Source organism: Callionymus lyra, chromosome 14 (genome assembly GCF_982586985.1).
Source record: "Callionymus lyra chromosome 14, fCalLyr1.hap1.1, whole genome shotgun sequence".
NCBI lineage: Eukaryota > Metazoa > Chordata > Actinopteri > Syngnathiformes > Callionymidae > Callionymus > Callionymus lyra.
In genome coordinates this window covers 17,335,121-17,351,981 of record NC_141831.1, presented here as the reverse complement: position 1 = coordinate 17,351,981, position 16,861 = coordinate 17,335,121, and the positions used below count along the sequence as shown (strand labels likewise).

Genomic DNA, 16,861 nt, shown 5'->3' with positions numbered 1-16,861 from the left:
CATATTTATTATCTTAATAAACACAGTTGTTTTCTTTGCCTACAGTCGAGAATTTAGTCCAGTTTGTTTTCTGTCTGTTTTTTTATTTTCTGTATTCCACTTTTGACCACTTTGCATTTTTCTGAAGCACAAACAAGTTTATAATTCATATAATGAAGTCAATTGATTTTTTTTTTAACGCTACTAACTGTTTTAAATGGGTGGTCAATAAAAAAAAAGGTTATTCCCAGTCATAAAGGTTTATTTAACTCAACTCATGTTTCAGGTTAAAAATAGCGAGTATGTGGAACGATTCACCTGTTTTGTCTCCTGCAATGTTTGAGCGAAGCAGACAAATGAAGTTTGATGGAAACAGGTTTCTACGTTAAGTCTCGCTCAGGTCAGAGTGAGTCGGTAGAAATTGTTTACGGATAATTGATTTTCTGCTGCGGCTGATATTTTCACACACCAATTAAAGAGCGTCCACCAGAAACAGATCAATGCTGGCGTCCGCGTTTAAATGTCAAAACACAATTCAAACATTCAGAAAACGGCGGATCGATGCGGGAGAATAAAAATGTTGAGAGGAATGGATAAGCGGCCGACTACCGTTGGCTTCTGCGTAAGTCCGATGATCCTCAGCCTGTTTACAGTCTTTCAAATGGATCTGCCGACGACACTTTTAACCTCTCGCTCATGTTTTCCAGCTGAAGTTTCACAGGATTTTCACTAAGAATGTGAAGATTTATTTCGGCAGCAGCAGTTTCTCCCTCTGAGGACTCGAGTTCAGTCACGTCAGCGACTCAAAACATGCGTCGTTTCATTTATTATGATTCTCCCCGGAGGCCACTAGGGGAACTCCGCGAGACTCGTGCTTCATGTCGTCCTTCTTTCACAATATTTACTAAAGATTCTCAGCAGGGAATTCTGGTTCACAGTAAATTTGCAAAAACTTTTTTTGTCATCTGGCAGAGAAATATTCTTACATAATGCCTGAATGAATCATCGGAACAAGTGTTTTGGAGGAAAATGTTCAACTTAAACCTCACTTAAACTTTACCTGGTTAGTAATATGTAACTTATTTTTTATCAGTTGCGCTGTGTCCATTAAGTTGTGTACGTTGTTTGTGTCCATTAAGTTCTGTCCGCAGAGGCGTGTCAGTGAAGGCGCGTCCGCTGAGGCGTGTCACTTGAGACACATGTCTGTTCTGCTATGTCTGTTGCACCGTGTCTGTTGAATCATGTCTGTTGTTCCATGTCTTTTGCGGCATGTCTGTTGTTCTGTGTCCGTTAGGCCGTGTCTGTTGGCCCGTGTCTGTTGAACAGTATCTGTTGTTATGTGTCTGTTGTGCCTTGTTCATTACGCCGTGTCTTTTGAACCGTGTCTGTTGTTATGTGTCTGTTGCTCCAAAACTGTTTCGCCATTTCTGTTGTGTCGTGTCTGTTTAACTGTGTCTGTTGTTCAGTGTCTGCTGTACCGTTTCCTTTACGCCGTGTCTGTTGAACCATGCCTGTTGTTCCATATCTTTTGCGTCGTAACTGTTGCGCTGTAACTGTTGTGCTGTCTCTGTTGAACAGTGTCTGTTGTTCCATGTCTGTTGCACCATGTCAGTTAGGCGTAACTGTTGGCCTGTGTTCGTTGCGCCATGTCGATTGCAGCGTGTCTGTTATTATGTGTCTGTTGCGGCGTGACTCTTGTTCTGCGTCTGTTGCGTCATGTCTGTTGTTCCGCGTCTGTTGCGTCATGTCTGTTGAACCGTGTCTGTTGTGGCGTTTCTGTTGCGCCAAAACTGTTGTGCCTTGTCTGTTGTCTGTTGAACTGTGTCTGTTGCGCCATGTCTGTTACACCATGTCTGTTACGCCATGTCTGTTGAGCCACGTCTGTTGCGCCGGAACTGTTGCGCCATAACTGTTTCACCCTTTCTGTTGTGTCGTGTCTGTTGTGTTCGTTGAACCGTGTCTGTTGTTCCATGTCTGTTGCGCCATGTCTATTAGGCGTCTCTGTTGGCCTGTGTCCGCTGCGCAGTGTCAATTGCACCGTATCTGTTGTTCCCTGTCTGTTGCGCCGTGTCTTTTGCGACCTGTCGCTGTGCCCTTTAAGTTGTGTCTGTTGCGTTGTGTCCGTTAAGTTGTGTCCGTTGCGCTGTGCCCGTTAAGTTGTGTCTGTTAAGGCTTGTCACTTGAGGCTTGACTGTTGTTCTATGTCTGTTGTGCTATGTCTGTTGCGCCGTGTCTGTTACGCCGTGTCTGTTATTCCGTGCCTGTGGTTCCGTGTCTGTTGTTCTGTGTCTGTTATTATATGTCTGTTGCTGCGTCACTGTTGTTCTGCGTCTGTTGAACCTGGTCTGTTGTTCCGCGTCTGTTCCATCATGTTTGTTGTGCCGTGTCTGTTGAACCGTGTCTGTTGCGCCGTGTCCGTTACGTCATGTCTGTTGTACCACGTCCGTTGTACCACGTCCAATGTACCAATGTCCGTTGTTCCGTGTCTGTTCTGCTATGTCTGTTGCACCGTGTCTGTTACGTCATGTCTGTTGTACTACGTCCATTGTACCACGTCCAATGTACCACGTCCGTTGTCACCGTGTCTGTTGTTTCATGTCTTTTGCGGTGTCTGTTGTTCTGTGTCCGTTACGCTGTGTCTGTTGTTATGTGCCTGTTACGCCAAAACAGTCTCGCCATTTCTGATGGCCGTGTCTGTTACACCGTGTCTGTTGTTCCATGCCTGTTGTTCTGTGTCTGTTATTATATGACTGTTGTGCCGTGTCTGTTGAACCGTATCTGTTGCGCCGTGACTGTTACGCCATGTCTGTTGTACCACGTCTGTTGTTCCGTGTGTGTTGCGCCGTAACTGTTGCGCCGTGTCCGTTGTGCCATTTATTTTGAACCATATCTGTTGAACCGTATCTGTTGTTACTTGTCTGTTGCACCATGTCTGTTGTGCTGTGTCTGTTATTATATGTCTGTTGCGGCGTGACTGTTGTTCTGCGTCTGTTGAACCTGGTCTGTTGTTCTGCGTCTGTTCCGTCATGTCTGTTGCGCCCTGTCTGTTGCGCCATGACTGTTACGCCGTAACTGTTACGCCGTAACTGTTGCGGCATAACTGTTGCGCCATGTTTGTTGTGCCGTGTCCGTTGCGCCATTTCTTTTGAACCATATCTGTTGAACCGTATCTGTTGTTACGTGTCTGTTGCACCATGTCTGTTGCACTGTGTTCTTTACGTCGTGTTACGCCATGTCAGTTCAGTTTATTTTAAAATGACCATGTTGTTCTGCATCTGTTGCGCCGTGTCTGTTGCGCTGTGTTGATTGCGCCGTATCTGTTGCCCCGTGGCTCTGAGTCGCATTACGCTTTGTTGCATTACGCAATATGTAGTGATACATGCAATTGCCTTGCACATTTAGTAAGAATCATTGTGTCGGAACTTTTGTGTTGAAGTCGTCGAATACATCGACAGTGTTTTACATGAAACATTTGCCACATGCTGATCTACAGTTTTGAAAATTACATTTTCTGCTTCTTGAAGTGATTAACGACAAAAGCAGCTTCTGCTCATTTTTGGCTGGAAACATTAAAACCGTGATTGAAATTCAGATTACAGTGCGAGAATCTTTGCTCACTTGCTTGTTCCGTCTCAGAATTAGCATTTACATTTCACCCTGTTCATTTGACTCTGTTGCGACGTGTCTTTTGCGACTGTTCATTTGACTCTTGATCGTCTGCTGAGACCGTGTCTGCTCTGTTTAACACCAAAAGCTAGAAGCTGGTGGAAGCGGCAGATAAAAGTTCACCTCTTTATGTGGCAAAATTGTCTTTCAATGAATCATTCTTATCATATACAAGTTGAATTGTTTTCTGATCACAACTTTATCTTATCTATTGTCTATTTTACATATTTGATTTATTTATTCAATATATTGATTTTATGTTTCAGATTAATTCAGCGTTTTGTCGCCCAGTTTAAACAATTATTTATTCAGCTCTTTATAAAATACTTCAAATTACTTTTACAATATCTGATTTAAAGAACAATATTTTCAGCTTTAAACTATTTCAACTTTTTAAAAGTGTAAAGTCAATTTAAAACTCATCTCTCTCATCAGACTTTCTTAACTTCCATCTGTCCTCGTCGCTCATGAACTGTTGAGAAGATGAATAATAATTCAAAACCTTCACATGGCTCATTGACGATGACAGACGACTGACTTCCATCTTCCTCCATCACTGCCCTCGTCTTCCTCGCCACCGTCCTGCTCGGATCGTTTCTCAAACATCCTCAAGTTTTTGTCACTCGGTTTTTTTATTTGCATTTTATTCAAATTTTTAGTTTTTGTTCCTTCTTTCTAACGACTTCACGGCCCCTAACAGTCACAGTAATGCGGCCCCTTAGAGTTAAGATAAAACTCACCTTCAGCACCGTGGACCCGAGCTCAAGGCCCACCAGGACAGTCCGGTCCACCAGCTCGGCGATCCTGGGGTCGGTCACCTTCAGGGCGTCCTGGACCAGGTCCGTGACGTCCACCTGCCAGTCCGGGCCCAGCATGGTGATCACCTGGTCCGTGCCCTCGGTGGACGTGGTGTGGAACTGGGTCAGAACTTTGACCGAAGCCCGCTGGTACTGAAGGGTGCAGCCGCGGCTCACGCGCCGGTCGTCGTCGTCGTCGTCGGCGTCGCTGTCTCTGGTGCTCCTGCAGAAGAAGAAGGTTAACATGGAGGTCCTTTCCACATATTTAAACACATTAATGTGCATTATTTACAATTAAAAAAGTTAAAAAAATAAAAAATAAAAACAACTTTAGTGTTGCAAATGAAAACTACATTATCTTTTATTATTATTATTTAATTATATTTATTTTAAACATAAAATATTGTCAGATTTTGTAAATCAAATTCATGAATAAAAACTAATAAACTAATAAACTGAATTAAAATAATAACAAATAAACTAGTTCTGATGAAAACAACTAGTTTTAATAATTATACTTCTGAAATTAAATGCCAATCAATATTTTTCCTGATAGGTTTTATTTTAAATGTGGGAATACATATATTAATAGACATATAAAAGTTAAAAAAAAACTAAAAACAATTAAATTAAACTAAAATATTTATTTATTTATATTTATTTTAGTGTAAAAAAAGTTGAACAAAAACACCTAAATCTAAGAGTAACAATTGTTTTATTTATGAAATTAATTCATTATCTAGTGCACAAAAAAAAAGAAAAATGTGAATTATATAAGAATCATCATGGTTGATAAGTAGTAATAATGAAATTCAAGATCATTTAATCAAAGTGTGGGAAACAAAAGCTGTATTTGAAAAAGTTGGAGTCATTCGTCTGAGATCACTTGAAGTTCTAACGGAGGCGTCTGTAATTAGCTTCTGAAACGAGATGAGAGGAAACGAAAAGATAAAGAAACTCGGATGCATCGGCAGCTGCCGTGGAGTGATGCTCGAGTATTGAGACACCATGTCTTAATTTGGGGCGTGTGTTCTTCGGGGGGTTCACTTTCATGATCCCGACATCACAAGCCTTGCGCAGGAAGTGGGCTCGCTGCTCGTGCTGGTGAAGAGGAGATATTTGAAGGGAGGGGTTGAGCACCGAGAAGATCTTGGACACGTTCCCTCTCACAGGAGTCCTGCCAAGAGCACCTCCATCGCCAATCTGCTCTTGGCCAACGCTAGCGTCCATCAGCAGGTTTGATGGTCCGCCAGCTCGCGAGAAATGCACTTGTTCAACTTCAGCCTTCAGATGTTCCTGAAGTTCCAAACATCTTTCACTCGCTCCTTTATTTTCCCAATTCTGGCTTTGAACGCCGCCGAGGACGGACGATCACCTGAGACGCTGAGCCACCAGCAGATGTTCAGCACGACTCCGCTCGGACTAGCAGCGGTGGTGGACGATATCTGAGGTGTGTGTGCTGAAAACCCGGAGAGGGAGAATTGAATGCAGCAGATCCGTGTAGAGTTTGATTCCCTACATGGTCAGTAGAACTTCTACTAACTACAGTGAACTAATTTATCACATGGTAGAGACTCAAGTCAGTCTCCTCTTTTACTAGGCCTTCTAGTAGATACAAGAAACTATTTCTACTTTTACTACTAATTCTACTACTACTTTTAAATGTTCTTCTACTTCCAGTTTTTCTACTAATTCCACTTCTTCTACTTTAACTACTAATTCCACTAATACTCCCACTACTACTTCTACTTTTACTACTAATTCTACTACTTCTTTTAAATGTTCTACTACTTCTATATTTTCTACTAATTCCACTTCTTCTATTTTAACTTCTAATTCCACTAATACTCCGACTACTACTTCTACTACTACTACTTCTACTTTCACTACTAATTCTACTACTACTTTTAATTTTCTACTACTTATAGTTTTACTACTAATTCCAAGAATACTTCCACTACTTCTTCTACTACTAATACTTCCACTACTTCTACTTTTACTAATAATTCTACTACTACTTTTAATAATAATTCTACTACTACTTCTACTTTTTTTACTACTTCTAATTTTACTACTAATTCTAAGAAACATCTTAAGACGTTTCTATTTGTTCAGGCTTTTCCTTGATTTTCTGGAACTCCTGTGTTGTTCTCAGTATTATCTTGATCTTTAAAGTATATACTTTTTTGAGTATTGTTTTGATTGTTAAAGCGCTTTGTGACCCTGGTCTGGAAAAGCGCTATATAAATAAATATTACTTACTTACTTACTTACTTCTAGTGACTCATGGGTTAAAATAAAACCCTTAACTAAACGAGAAGAATCACGCATAGATTATAGCTTATGTGACATATGATTCCTGAGGTGTGTGTACTGAGAACCCGGGGAGGCGAGCTCAAGTGTGGCAGATCTGTTCGGAAGTTTCTTAAGTGAACAAACTAATCACTTGGGAGTGACTCGATTCTCTCTCCTCTTTACGAGTCCCACTTGCTATATTTGTGACTCACAGGTAAAAAAACAACAACCTGGAACTAAATATGAAGAATTATGTGTAGAGTTTTTGTCTGGTATAATAGCTGATGCCATGAATGATTCCTGAGGTGTGTGTGTGCTGAGAACCCACGCAGCAATCACTTTGAATCAGGCAGCGAAAGAGTTTGAGAACAAAACTTTGGTCAAGAAACTAGTCAAAATATTCGTGGGTCTGTTTGTACCTAAACAAGAAATATTTGCGATTATTTCAGATTTTTAAAACACGTTTCTATGCAGATTCTAAAAGCAAAAGAAAAAAACTTCACACAGGCATTAAGAATCGAGCCAAGATAAAATGATTAAATGTTAGGAACTTGATTTGAAATGTGTATAAATATCTTTGCATACATATTAATTGCAACAATATTTATTATTAACATTACTGTATTACTTTAAATTATATTTGACATAATAAAAATATTAGACACAATAAAGTGACCTCTGTGTGACCTTGTGATGAATTTTTATTGAAATTTCACAAGTTTATTATTTTGGAAAGTCTCAAGTTTTTGATCCGTGGCATCTTATTTGTTGATCTTGTGCAAAAGATTATAAATATATTAATCTTTTATTGCAGATATTCATTTCACGTTTTATTCTATTGATGTGTTTCAAAGCAAATTGTGAAACAAAATATACAATTTAAGAAAAAAAACGTTTTTAATTTAATTGTGTTAATTAATTAATTGATAAATTCGCTTATTTTTCATTTTTGTCTCGAAATGTTACACCTCAGCTCCTGCATCATCAAGTTTGACTCTACAAACAGGAGTAAAAGTGAGTCCACAGCAGGGACTCGTTCTTTACTTTACTCGTTCGGCTGAGCAAACAGAAAAAAGCCAGAGAAGCTGAAATGCGAGCGAAGTCAGTCCTGGAGGTGAAGCCGCTCGAACGACCTTTCAACGACCCCGGGAGCCTTTTCCAAGATCCCTTCGTCCCCGAACATCATATAACGTGACAGTGCAGGAAGTGGACGAGGAAGTTACGGAGGGAAGGATGAGCAGAAGAGATGAATAAATAATAACAACCCTGGAATTAAAGATCACAAGGACGAGCTACTCGTCGACTTAGTCATCTTTTGATTTGTGTTGATTCACACCGGGAACAACTTCCGCCTCCGGGAAGAAGGTCGAGGCTTCTGCACCTCGACTGGACTTCATGAACCGCGGGGAGGATTTGACGCGTGTTTCCTGCGGTCAGTCGTTTCTGAACGAGATTCTAAACGCAAAAGAAAAAACTAACAAATACTTAAAAAAACTTCACACAGGCATTATGAATCGAGCCAAGATACAATGATTAATTGTTCAGAAGTTGAATTTAAATGTTTATGAATCTCTCTGCGTACATAGTAATTGCACAATATTGGTTTTATATTTAACATTACATTTATAGTTTACACTAAATTAGACATAATAAATATATTAGACATTATAAAGTGACCTCCGTGTGACGCATTTTCTAAACCTATTTTCTTCTACAAATTTTACGGTTGTGTTTCAAAATTGTTTTATTATATTTGGAAGGGGTTTGATTATATGTAAGAATGGTTTATGTTTGAAAATTGTTTGGATTCATTTGTAAAAAGGTTTCATTATATTTGGAATTAATTCTATTACATTAAAAGAATAATAGGATTACAATATATAATAGTAAATGTAATAATAATTCGATTTGAAAATCGTTTCCTTATTTCCTTAATGATTTTGTTCATATTTCAAACATTTTGATTACATTTTGATTACATTTGAAAAGTGGTTTCATTATATTTGGAGATTATTTGACTACATTTGAAATATTTGAAATTAATGTGATTAAATTTCAAAAACAAATTTGATTACAGTGTATAGTTGATTTCTTAATGTTTTATTGTCTAAGTCTAAACCTCTACATTTGTATATATATATATATATATAAATATGGTGCATACGAGAATAAAACCTACAAATATACTGTAATCTGATGTTAAGGAGAACATGAGAATAAAACGTGTACATCAAATACAAAGTACAGTCTTGACTACATCTTTCAGGATTGTGGAGGGTGTTTGGTCTCCCAGCACACACACACACACACACACACACACACACACACACACACACACACACACACACACACACACACACACACACACACACACACACACACACACACACACACACACACACACACACACACACACACACACAAACAAATGTTTTATTCATTACTACATTATTCTAGTCGTTCGGTCCACTTCAGTGTGGAGACAGCTCTTCAGATCAACCAGTTCCTCGCCAGCGTCTACATCAGACGTGTCAATCACATGAAGGGTGGAAATCCTGAGTGCAGTCGGTACACAATCCTTATTTATTGAAGAGAGTCTAACTGCAGATAACAGTCAAACATGAAGCTGAATCAGTGTCTGCTTTAATTTTCAGAAGGTTTATTCAGAAGCTTTTCTTTTTTGTTTTTCCTTACCGCCGCTTTCTCGTCCTCCATTATATTCCCTGATGTCTGCGTTCATGTTTGACTATAACAATCCAGACTCATTGTTGACGTTCTCCTGCTAGAAAACCAGTTTTATCCGTTGTTGCAGGTGATCTAGACTTTCTTGCACTTTAATTCCCCGAGGTTTGAGCTCATAAGAACAATGACTGTTCAGAGACACGTGTTCACTGGAAGTATTCGTGTCACCAGACTCCTGCGTCATTCATCTTCCAGTCGTCTCCATTTATCTCCCAAGGAGCCTCGCAAACTGTGGAAAACCAGGTCACTGGAAGTTTGGCGACTTTGCACCTGGAGTAAGGTTAATATTCCCTCCTTCTCCCTCCAGAAGACGATTGTCTCTTCCGATTAAAGTCGAGCTGGCGAGCGTACAGGATGCAGCGCGAGCGCAACACGGAGCGCCCGCCTGATTACACCGTCTCTGACTTCGTTTCTCCTCTCGCCCTGCATGTCGCGGGATAATGCAGCCAGTGAGCAATTCCGGGAACAACTGCAGGCCGACAACGCTCGACCCATGGAAGGTTCTCCTACGTGTCACTTCGGAACAGCTCCGGGACGGAGAGAGTGTTGCAGGACGGAGAGAGAGAGAGAGAGTTGGAGGTCGAAAGGATGGTGAGGAAATGAAGGACGACTTGACGACTTGAAACTAAGACTCAAGATATGTTGTCGGTCAGAAAAAGAACGAATCCTTTTTTTCACGTTAGTATTTTTTAGCTGAGCCACTTGACATTATATTCTTGTTTATTTTGAAGTTGAAACTTGGTCACACTAAGGACCGGTACTGATCCGCGTGGCGTGAAATTTCGTTGCTAGTTTCACTGCTGTGTTTTCTGTGCAATGACAATAAAAGAAAGTCTAACGTCTAAAGTTTGTTACCGGGCCACACACAACAAGAAAATGTAGTTTAATTTCTGTTCTATTGATTATTGTCTTAAAGGTGTTTTATACATTTTATAAGCATATTTTTTTTAATCACGTCATATCGAGACCCTTATTATCATTTTGAGTGTGTATAGCCTAGAATCTGGCGATACGTATCACAATACAGGGTCAACAATACGATATATTATTATACTGTAGTAATAAGGATATATTTGTAGTATTGTCGAGTACTTGACTCTGGTGTTGCAGAATTTAAAGACCACACGACTCTTGACGTAACTACTTTTATTTGTTTTGGAACCAAAATATTTCCAAATATCAGCTTTAAAATCTGCTGGAGTCAACTGTATCCTCTCGTCCTCAGTCATTACAAGTCCCCCCCAAAAATAATATTTTTTTGAAAATAAAGATGAAAAAAAAACCCAATTATTTTATATTATATAAACTTTAATAAAATAAAAACCATGTGAGAGGTTTTGAAGAAAAAAGAAAATTCAATATCGTAACTGACTGAAAAAAAGGCGATAGTTTATTGTATAATAATTATGATATATAATATATATTTTATTATGCACTTTACCTTTGACTTTTTATTTTTCTTGTTTCCTTCTGTAGGTCTGTCCGTGGAAATAATGTCGACATTAAATAAAGTTGTGGACCCCTAACATAGAGGAAGACCTAACAAAATACTTTCAGGGATGGACTAGTTTTCGGTTGTGGGACATTTTCTTATATTTACCAAACTGTCTCTAACTTTTTCCCATTTCTTTCCTTCAACCTTATTGTTATTGACATCCATAATCCCCGTATCTTCACTTTATAGTAATGGACGTCGGGGTTTTTCATCCTGACGTCTGAGTTTCCAGACAGACGGTTCATGAAAGCTCCAGATGAAGACGGAAAAACCCTCAGAAAGCGACAAGAAAGGCGTCGACGCCGCACCTGAGCTGGAACACGTTCTTCTGAACGGAAACTCAAAATAGACCTCAAGGGTCTTTTGATGGAGGAGGAGGGGACGCAACATCCAAATCCAGCCGAGTGACAGAAATCTACAGTTGCATAAACAAACTTTAAAGACTGTTTTGCTTGAGGACGCCCCGGAAATCATGAGGAAAAAAATCCTGTGTAAGACGGATATCACAGCGGAGCCAACAGACCCCGGGGCCCAAGCAAACACGCTTGTGAAGTGACTCACCAAGAGCGTGAGATCCCTTATCTTCGGGAGTGTGTTTTAATAAGCAGTGAGCGCGGGATGAAGGAAGGATGTTAAAGCGGAGATTTAGGATGTCACACTAATACGCCGTCCATCCTGCGTGGTGGCCCCGTCGGGGAGGAACAAGATGTTTTCCCGGCTCTCCTGGTCATTTAAAAAAAAATCCTACAGTCCTTAAACACGCCATTTGTATTCCGGGCGACGCAGTAATGGATTCTGCGAGCGGCGAGTTGCTCCGGCGGCGGCAGTCGTGCGTGTCGGTGTTAATGCCGCCATTAAGTACTCGAGTGGAGGGTTGTGGGTTTGTTACCTGCAGGTGCAGCATCTGACTCCATCTCTCATCGCCATTAAAACCTTCAGTTATTTAATACACAAAAATGACTTTTTCGGTGTTTGTCTGCAGCCTCTGAACACCTGCTGACTCAATGATTTAATCATTATGACCACTGGCTCTCATCCTCTGCTGCTGGAAGTCTTCTTTTTCTTATAAGTGTCTTCTAGAATCAAACGACATTTCTAGGAAAAAACAAAATACGAGGTCTATTTACGGGGCCGATATGTGACGAATAAAAAGTTTGTAGCATGATATAAAACAAATCACTGTTTAATTAAAAAACGACAACTGAACAATAAATCTTATATATTACCTGAAACAACCACAGTGATAGATTACCCAAATTTCTAATTTCAAAATGATCTCTGACGACTATTGTTCTCACCAGTGTAAGGAAATGACAACTTTACTGTAATCAATCATCTAGATTTAACACACATTTCAAATAGTCACTTGATTAACTAATAATCTTACATATTTAATTCATATTAAATAATCATTGTCTTGCATTGCATTCACTTAAACTAAACTCAAACTACTCAGGTTCACATCCACAGGCCGAGGTCACAAAGCCTTGCACACACACAGAAAGATTAAACAATCCCAGATTCCCAGCAAGTCTCTGGACACCTGTTTGAGAACTCACACTGAAAGACACAACAGTCCAGCAAGTCGCTGGGAACAGATCCTCTCGAGAAGACAACAACCTTTGGTAAGTTTCCACTACGACCATGTGAGGCGGCCATCTTAGAATCAAGTGTTTACAGTGACTGACCAATCCTACATGTACAATTTACTAGAGGCGTTAACCTGAATATTCTTACTATAAAATATCCACCATTTTGTGAGATCTTTGCGTTCTGGCATTCGAAGACGTCTGCGATAGATCTCTCTGCTTGCTAGCGCCCGTGTTCACGTAAGTTTGTCTCTGACTTTTGCATAATTCACAAAACGAGCATTTTTCTTAAACTCATCCATGTGTCTGTCCTTCATTCCACCACCACATACGAGGCTGGGGAGGGGTCGGTTCATCGGAACACAAAATCCCCACAACTCGGTATTTGTCAGTTTGTACAAAACTCTCTTTTAATAAAGACATTAGAAAATGTGTTTAAGGCCTGCCCGCTGTCTTTTTCTGAATATGATAACCACACCCACTCTGCTGTGATTGGTCAAGCATCGAAATATACACCTCCTTTTGGGACTTGTTGTATAAACAAATTGGGCATGATTACAGATGGCTGGAGGACGAGTGAAGCCATTTTTATGTCATAACGGGCACCGCTCTTCTCGTAACCTCTCGATTGCCGAGGTTTCAAACGTGGGAGAACTTATATATATATAAGTAATAACTTTTAAACATGGTCACATGGTTTTGACATAAGTTGCCTTCTAAGAAATGTGATTCCCTAAACCTACACTTCGATGAAAACAAGACTCACCTTCTGTCGGGCAGGATTGGAACCCTCCAGCCTCTGATGAAGCTCAGGTTGTTGTCGGACAGCTCCACCTGCAGGGGGAGTTTGGGCACCCAGACGGTGAGTTCCAGCGGGGCACTCAGGTGCTCGTAGCTGAAGATGACTCTGGCGTTCATGGAGCCCCGCGTCTCCTTCCCGTTGACGAACACGTAGTCGCAATTCATGGAAACCTGCGGGAAGATCAGGGTCACAAGTCAGAGACCATCTATATGGAAATGGAACCGGCGGATGCTGTGAGTGACGCCCGGTGATCGACGGCGCGGCAACTCAAGGATGAACCCGTATACTCGCAGAAATGAGATCTCATTTAACGAGGCGTGAAAGTGCAAAGATCATAAAGCATTTTTGACAATAATAGCAAACCCCGCGACGGGCGGGAACTGGGCATCTGTGAGGCTAGCGTGGACGGGTCAGCAAATGAAACGTCCTTTCGAAGAAACAACATCCCATAACACTTCAGTGACTTTCAATCAGACCTAATCCAACAAAAAGTCTTTCAGAATACACTCTGATGATTTGAAACAATACAATTCTTGGATACGCAGGAGCCACACGATGATGGATTACAGAACTTTGACCCCGAACAATCTGTCCGGCTCAGAGCGAGTCACAGAATACTGAATCACCCAGTCCGACCTGTCAACCCCACTCATCACTGTCAGAACACGTCACGGTTCACCTTTATGTGAATATTCCAAGCATGATTAGAGGCAACATCTGGTCGTCGGTCTGTTAGTTGAATAATAAAGAATTTGCAGGAAATGTTGATAACGGGAAGAAAAACATATGATTGCATTTTAGTGGTTGATTGACAAACAAATAAAATAACTTAATATTAACTGGCTAAATTTCATTTACCATATTTTCCGCACTATAAGGCGCAGCCTTTTGTTTTCTCAAAAAACGACGCCTTCTTATCCGGAGCGCCTTATATATGAACATTACCTGGTGGGTGACTTGTTTACAAACACTTTTATGACTCGTCATTGCATCATCATGAGGTGGGATTTACGACCCACGACACATCATTGCAGACGTGTATGGAGTGATATTACTGACACTGGTTTAAGCGAGTGTGTCTTGGTTGTTGTACACTCAAAATCACTCTGCTGCACGCTCAACCAGTCATACACGTGCATTCAACATGTCATACATGTGTGCTCTAGCTGTCATACACACGCTTAAATTCTCTGCTGCTCGCGCAAAATTTGTCTGCTCAAAACACCAGTCTCACGCGCTGCTGCTTGAAGCCTTTTTAAACATCATTTGAACATCGTTACCATTGAACGCAGTTCTCAGAACCCTTAATAAAGTCTGACTGTTTTGTTGACATTCCCTTTAGCTCAGCTTTATCTAGTGGATGCATAACGCAACCAAACGTTCGACTGTATCCTTTATTCTATGCGCCTTATAATCCGGTGTGCGCTATTTATGAAAACAGTTCTAAATTAAGCCATTCATTGAAGGTGCCCTTAAAATCCGGTGCGCCTAATAGTGCGGAAAATACGGTAAATGTATTTATTTTATTGTTCATCCATCCATCTCTATGTATATTATGCATTTATCTAAAAAAGGCAAGAAAGGGACCACAGAACATTTGCCTAGGCATCAATATAATCCATGACCTTTGACATCATCAGACTCTTACATTTTTACCCTCAAAGGTTGAACACCATCCAGAGATTGTAAATTGTTCTGATAACTGCGTATGCTCCCTTTCCCCAAAAGGTTTGGATGTGTGGCCCTCCCGGCGTTCATGACCATCCATCTCAAAAAGGGCATCTCTAGCAGTGTCTGGTTGAACCACTTCCTGCATCAGGGCAGATGGTTGACTGAGCTACACACTGAATCCCAGAGTAATTCCCACTTGACAGCATCACACTCTTGATATCAATCTGGGGTATTATCGAGCCCAGTAACGGGCTCTGAGGCAGCAGAATCCTGAAGCGAAGTAATCCTGGAGAGGAAGTGGCTGGTTCTCAAGGATCACTTGAAGTCTCTAAGAGTTTTTGGTTGCTGCTGGACTACTCGGGGAAACAGTACTTACACCACAGGTGACGCTACACAGACACTCCATTAGAGCCCCACTACATAGCATTACATTCCAGGGTGTCTTCAGGGATTTCATGTGCCCTGAATGAGGCCTGGAATTATGGTTCTTAAGGAAAACACTTCTCTCCGGATCCTCCAAAGACTCTGATTACAGCTGAGTTACTAGAACGAGATGACATCCAGTTGTCAACATAACACATCCGCTCCTTGCTGACCATACCTGGGTTTCCTTTGCACTTTTTTCGCCTGAAGTTTTCCACTTTTAAAGTGTTTCCATTTCTTCGGTGAAATCCTAACGCTCATGAAATGTACATTCTTGTGTTTGTCCAATTGTACTTTCTCTAGTATTGAGCAATTTTATTTTTATTGAATTATCCTTTATTTATACAGGTTAGTCTCATTGAGATTAAAATCTCTTTCACAAGAGAGACCTGGCCAGGATGGACAGCAAAACAAATTATATCCAATATTAAGTGCAATAGTACAATATAAGAATTTTTTAGGTATAAGTAATATAGCTAATATAATACGAGAGTGATCGAGTCATTTGTACCTTTATCTTTTTTTCTACCGCTTATTCTCTTATAAGGGTTTTGAAATGACAACCATTGACACACACACTCATACCTACGGACAATTTCCTCAAGTTCTCAATCAACCTCTGTATGTTTTTGGACTGGGAAGAAACCGGAGTGCCCGGAGTAAACCCACCAAACAGGTGGGGAGAACATACAAATTCCACACTAAAAGGAGCGAACCAACAACCAATAAATCTTTCTGTTAGGCGGTTGCGCCATCTTTCGTAGATATATTATTCCCATGAGATGGTCTTTTTATATTTGAGCCTCATAGGGATGAGCTCTGGATAAGTTTCTCTTCACCATTTCTCCCATTCCTTTACCGGGATCACAATACTTTCTTTACAGTGAGACTGAATTATTAACGGCAACGGATCTACTTGCTTTGGGGGAGATTTATCCGCCGGTTTAGCCGGAACGTAATCAGACCATCTTCTCTCACAAATGGAGGCCGAGCTTCTCAGGCTGTGGATTCATCATAACTCGGAGGAGGGTTTGGGCAATAAAATTCCCAGAGAGAGTCGGAAGGAGGCCCCGGACTTCTTCAGATGACAGTCGTTCCCTCTGGTTCGGTTAAAGCAATTTCGCTGGTCTGACCCCAAGTGTGTGTGTGTGTGTGTGATTGTTCCGTCCAAAGCCACTATCAGGTGCTGCGGCAGAAAGAAGAAATAACAATGATGGCGACCGCTTTCATTAATCACAGCTGGGTACTTGCACATTTGTACTTCCCCTCTGACAAACGCCGAGCTCCTTCGGCTCCTCCGGGCTATTACCGCTGATAAACTTGGCCAGCTAATTGCAAGTCAAAAGCTGTTAGCGACTGTGGGTATCAGTGGCCCTGTGGGGGCTCGCCGAGGTGGGCTTTC

At 40.8% G+C, this 16,861-nt stretch overlaps 1 protein-coding gene across 1 annotated transcript in view; it reads right to left on the bottom strand.

The window, feature by feature from the left end:
- Positions 1 to 16,861, bottom strand: part of tmem132e (transmembrane protein 132E) — a 98,234-nt gene that overhangs the window by 6,473 nt on the left and 74,900 nt on the right. Inside the window, exons 6-7 of the mRNA XM_087806840.1 lie at positions 13,330 to 13,535; positions 4,386 to 4,665 (exon numbers count right to left, since the gene is read on the bottom strand). Of these exons, the coding sequence (XP_087662966.1) occupies positions 4,386 to 4,665; positions 13,330 to 13,535 (486 nt within the window). The remainder of the gene's footprint in view (positions 1 to 4,385; positions 4,666 to 13,329; positions 13,536 to 16,861) is intronic.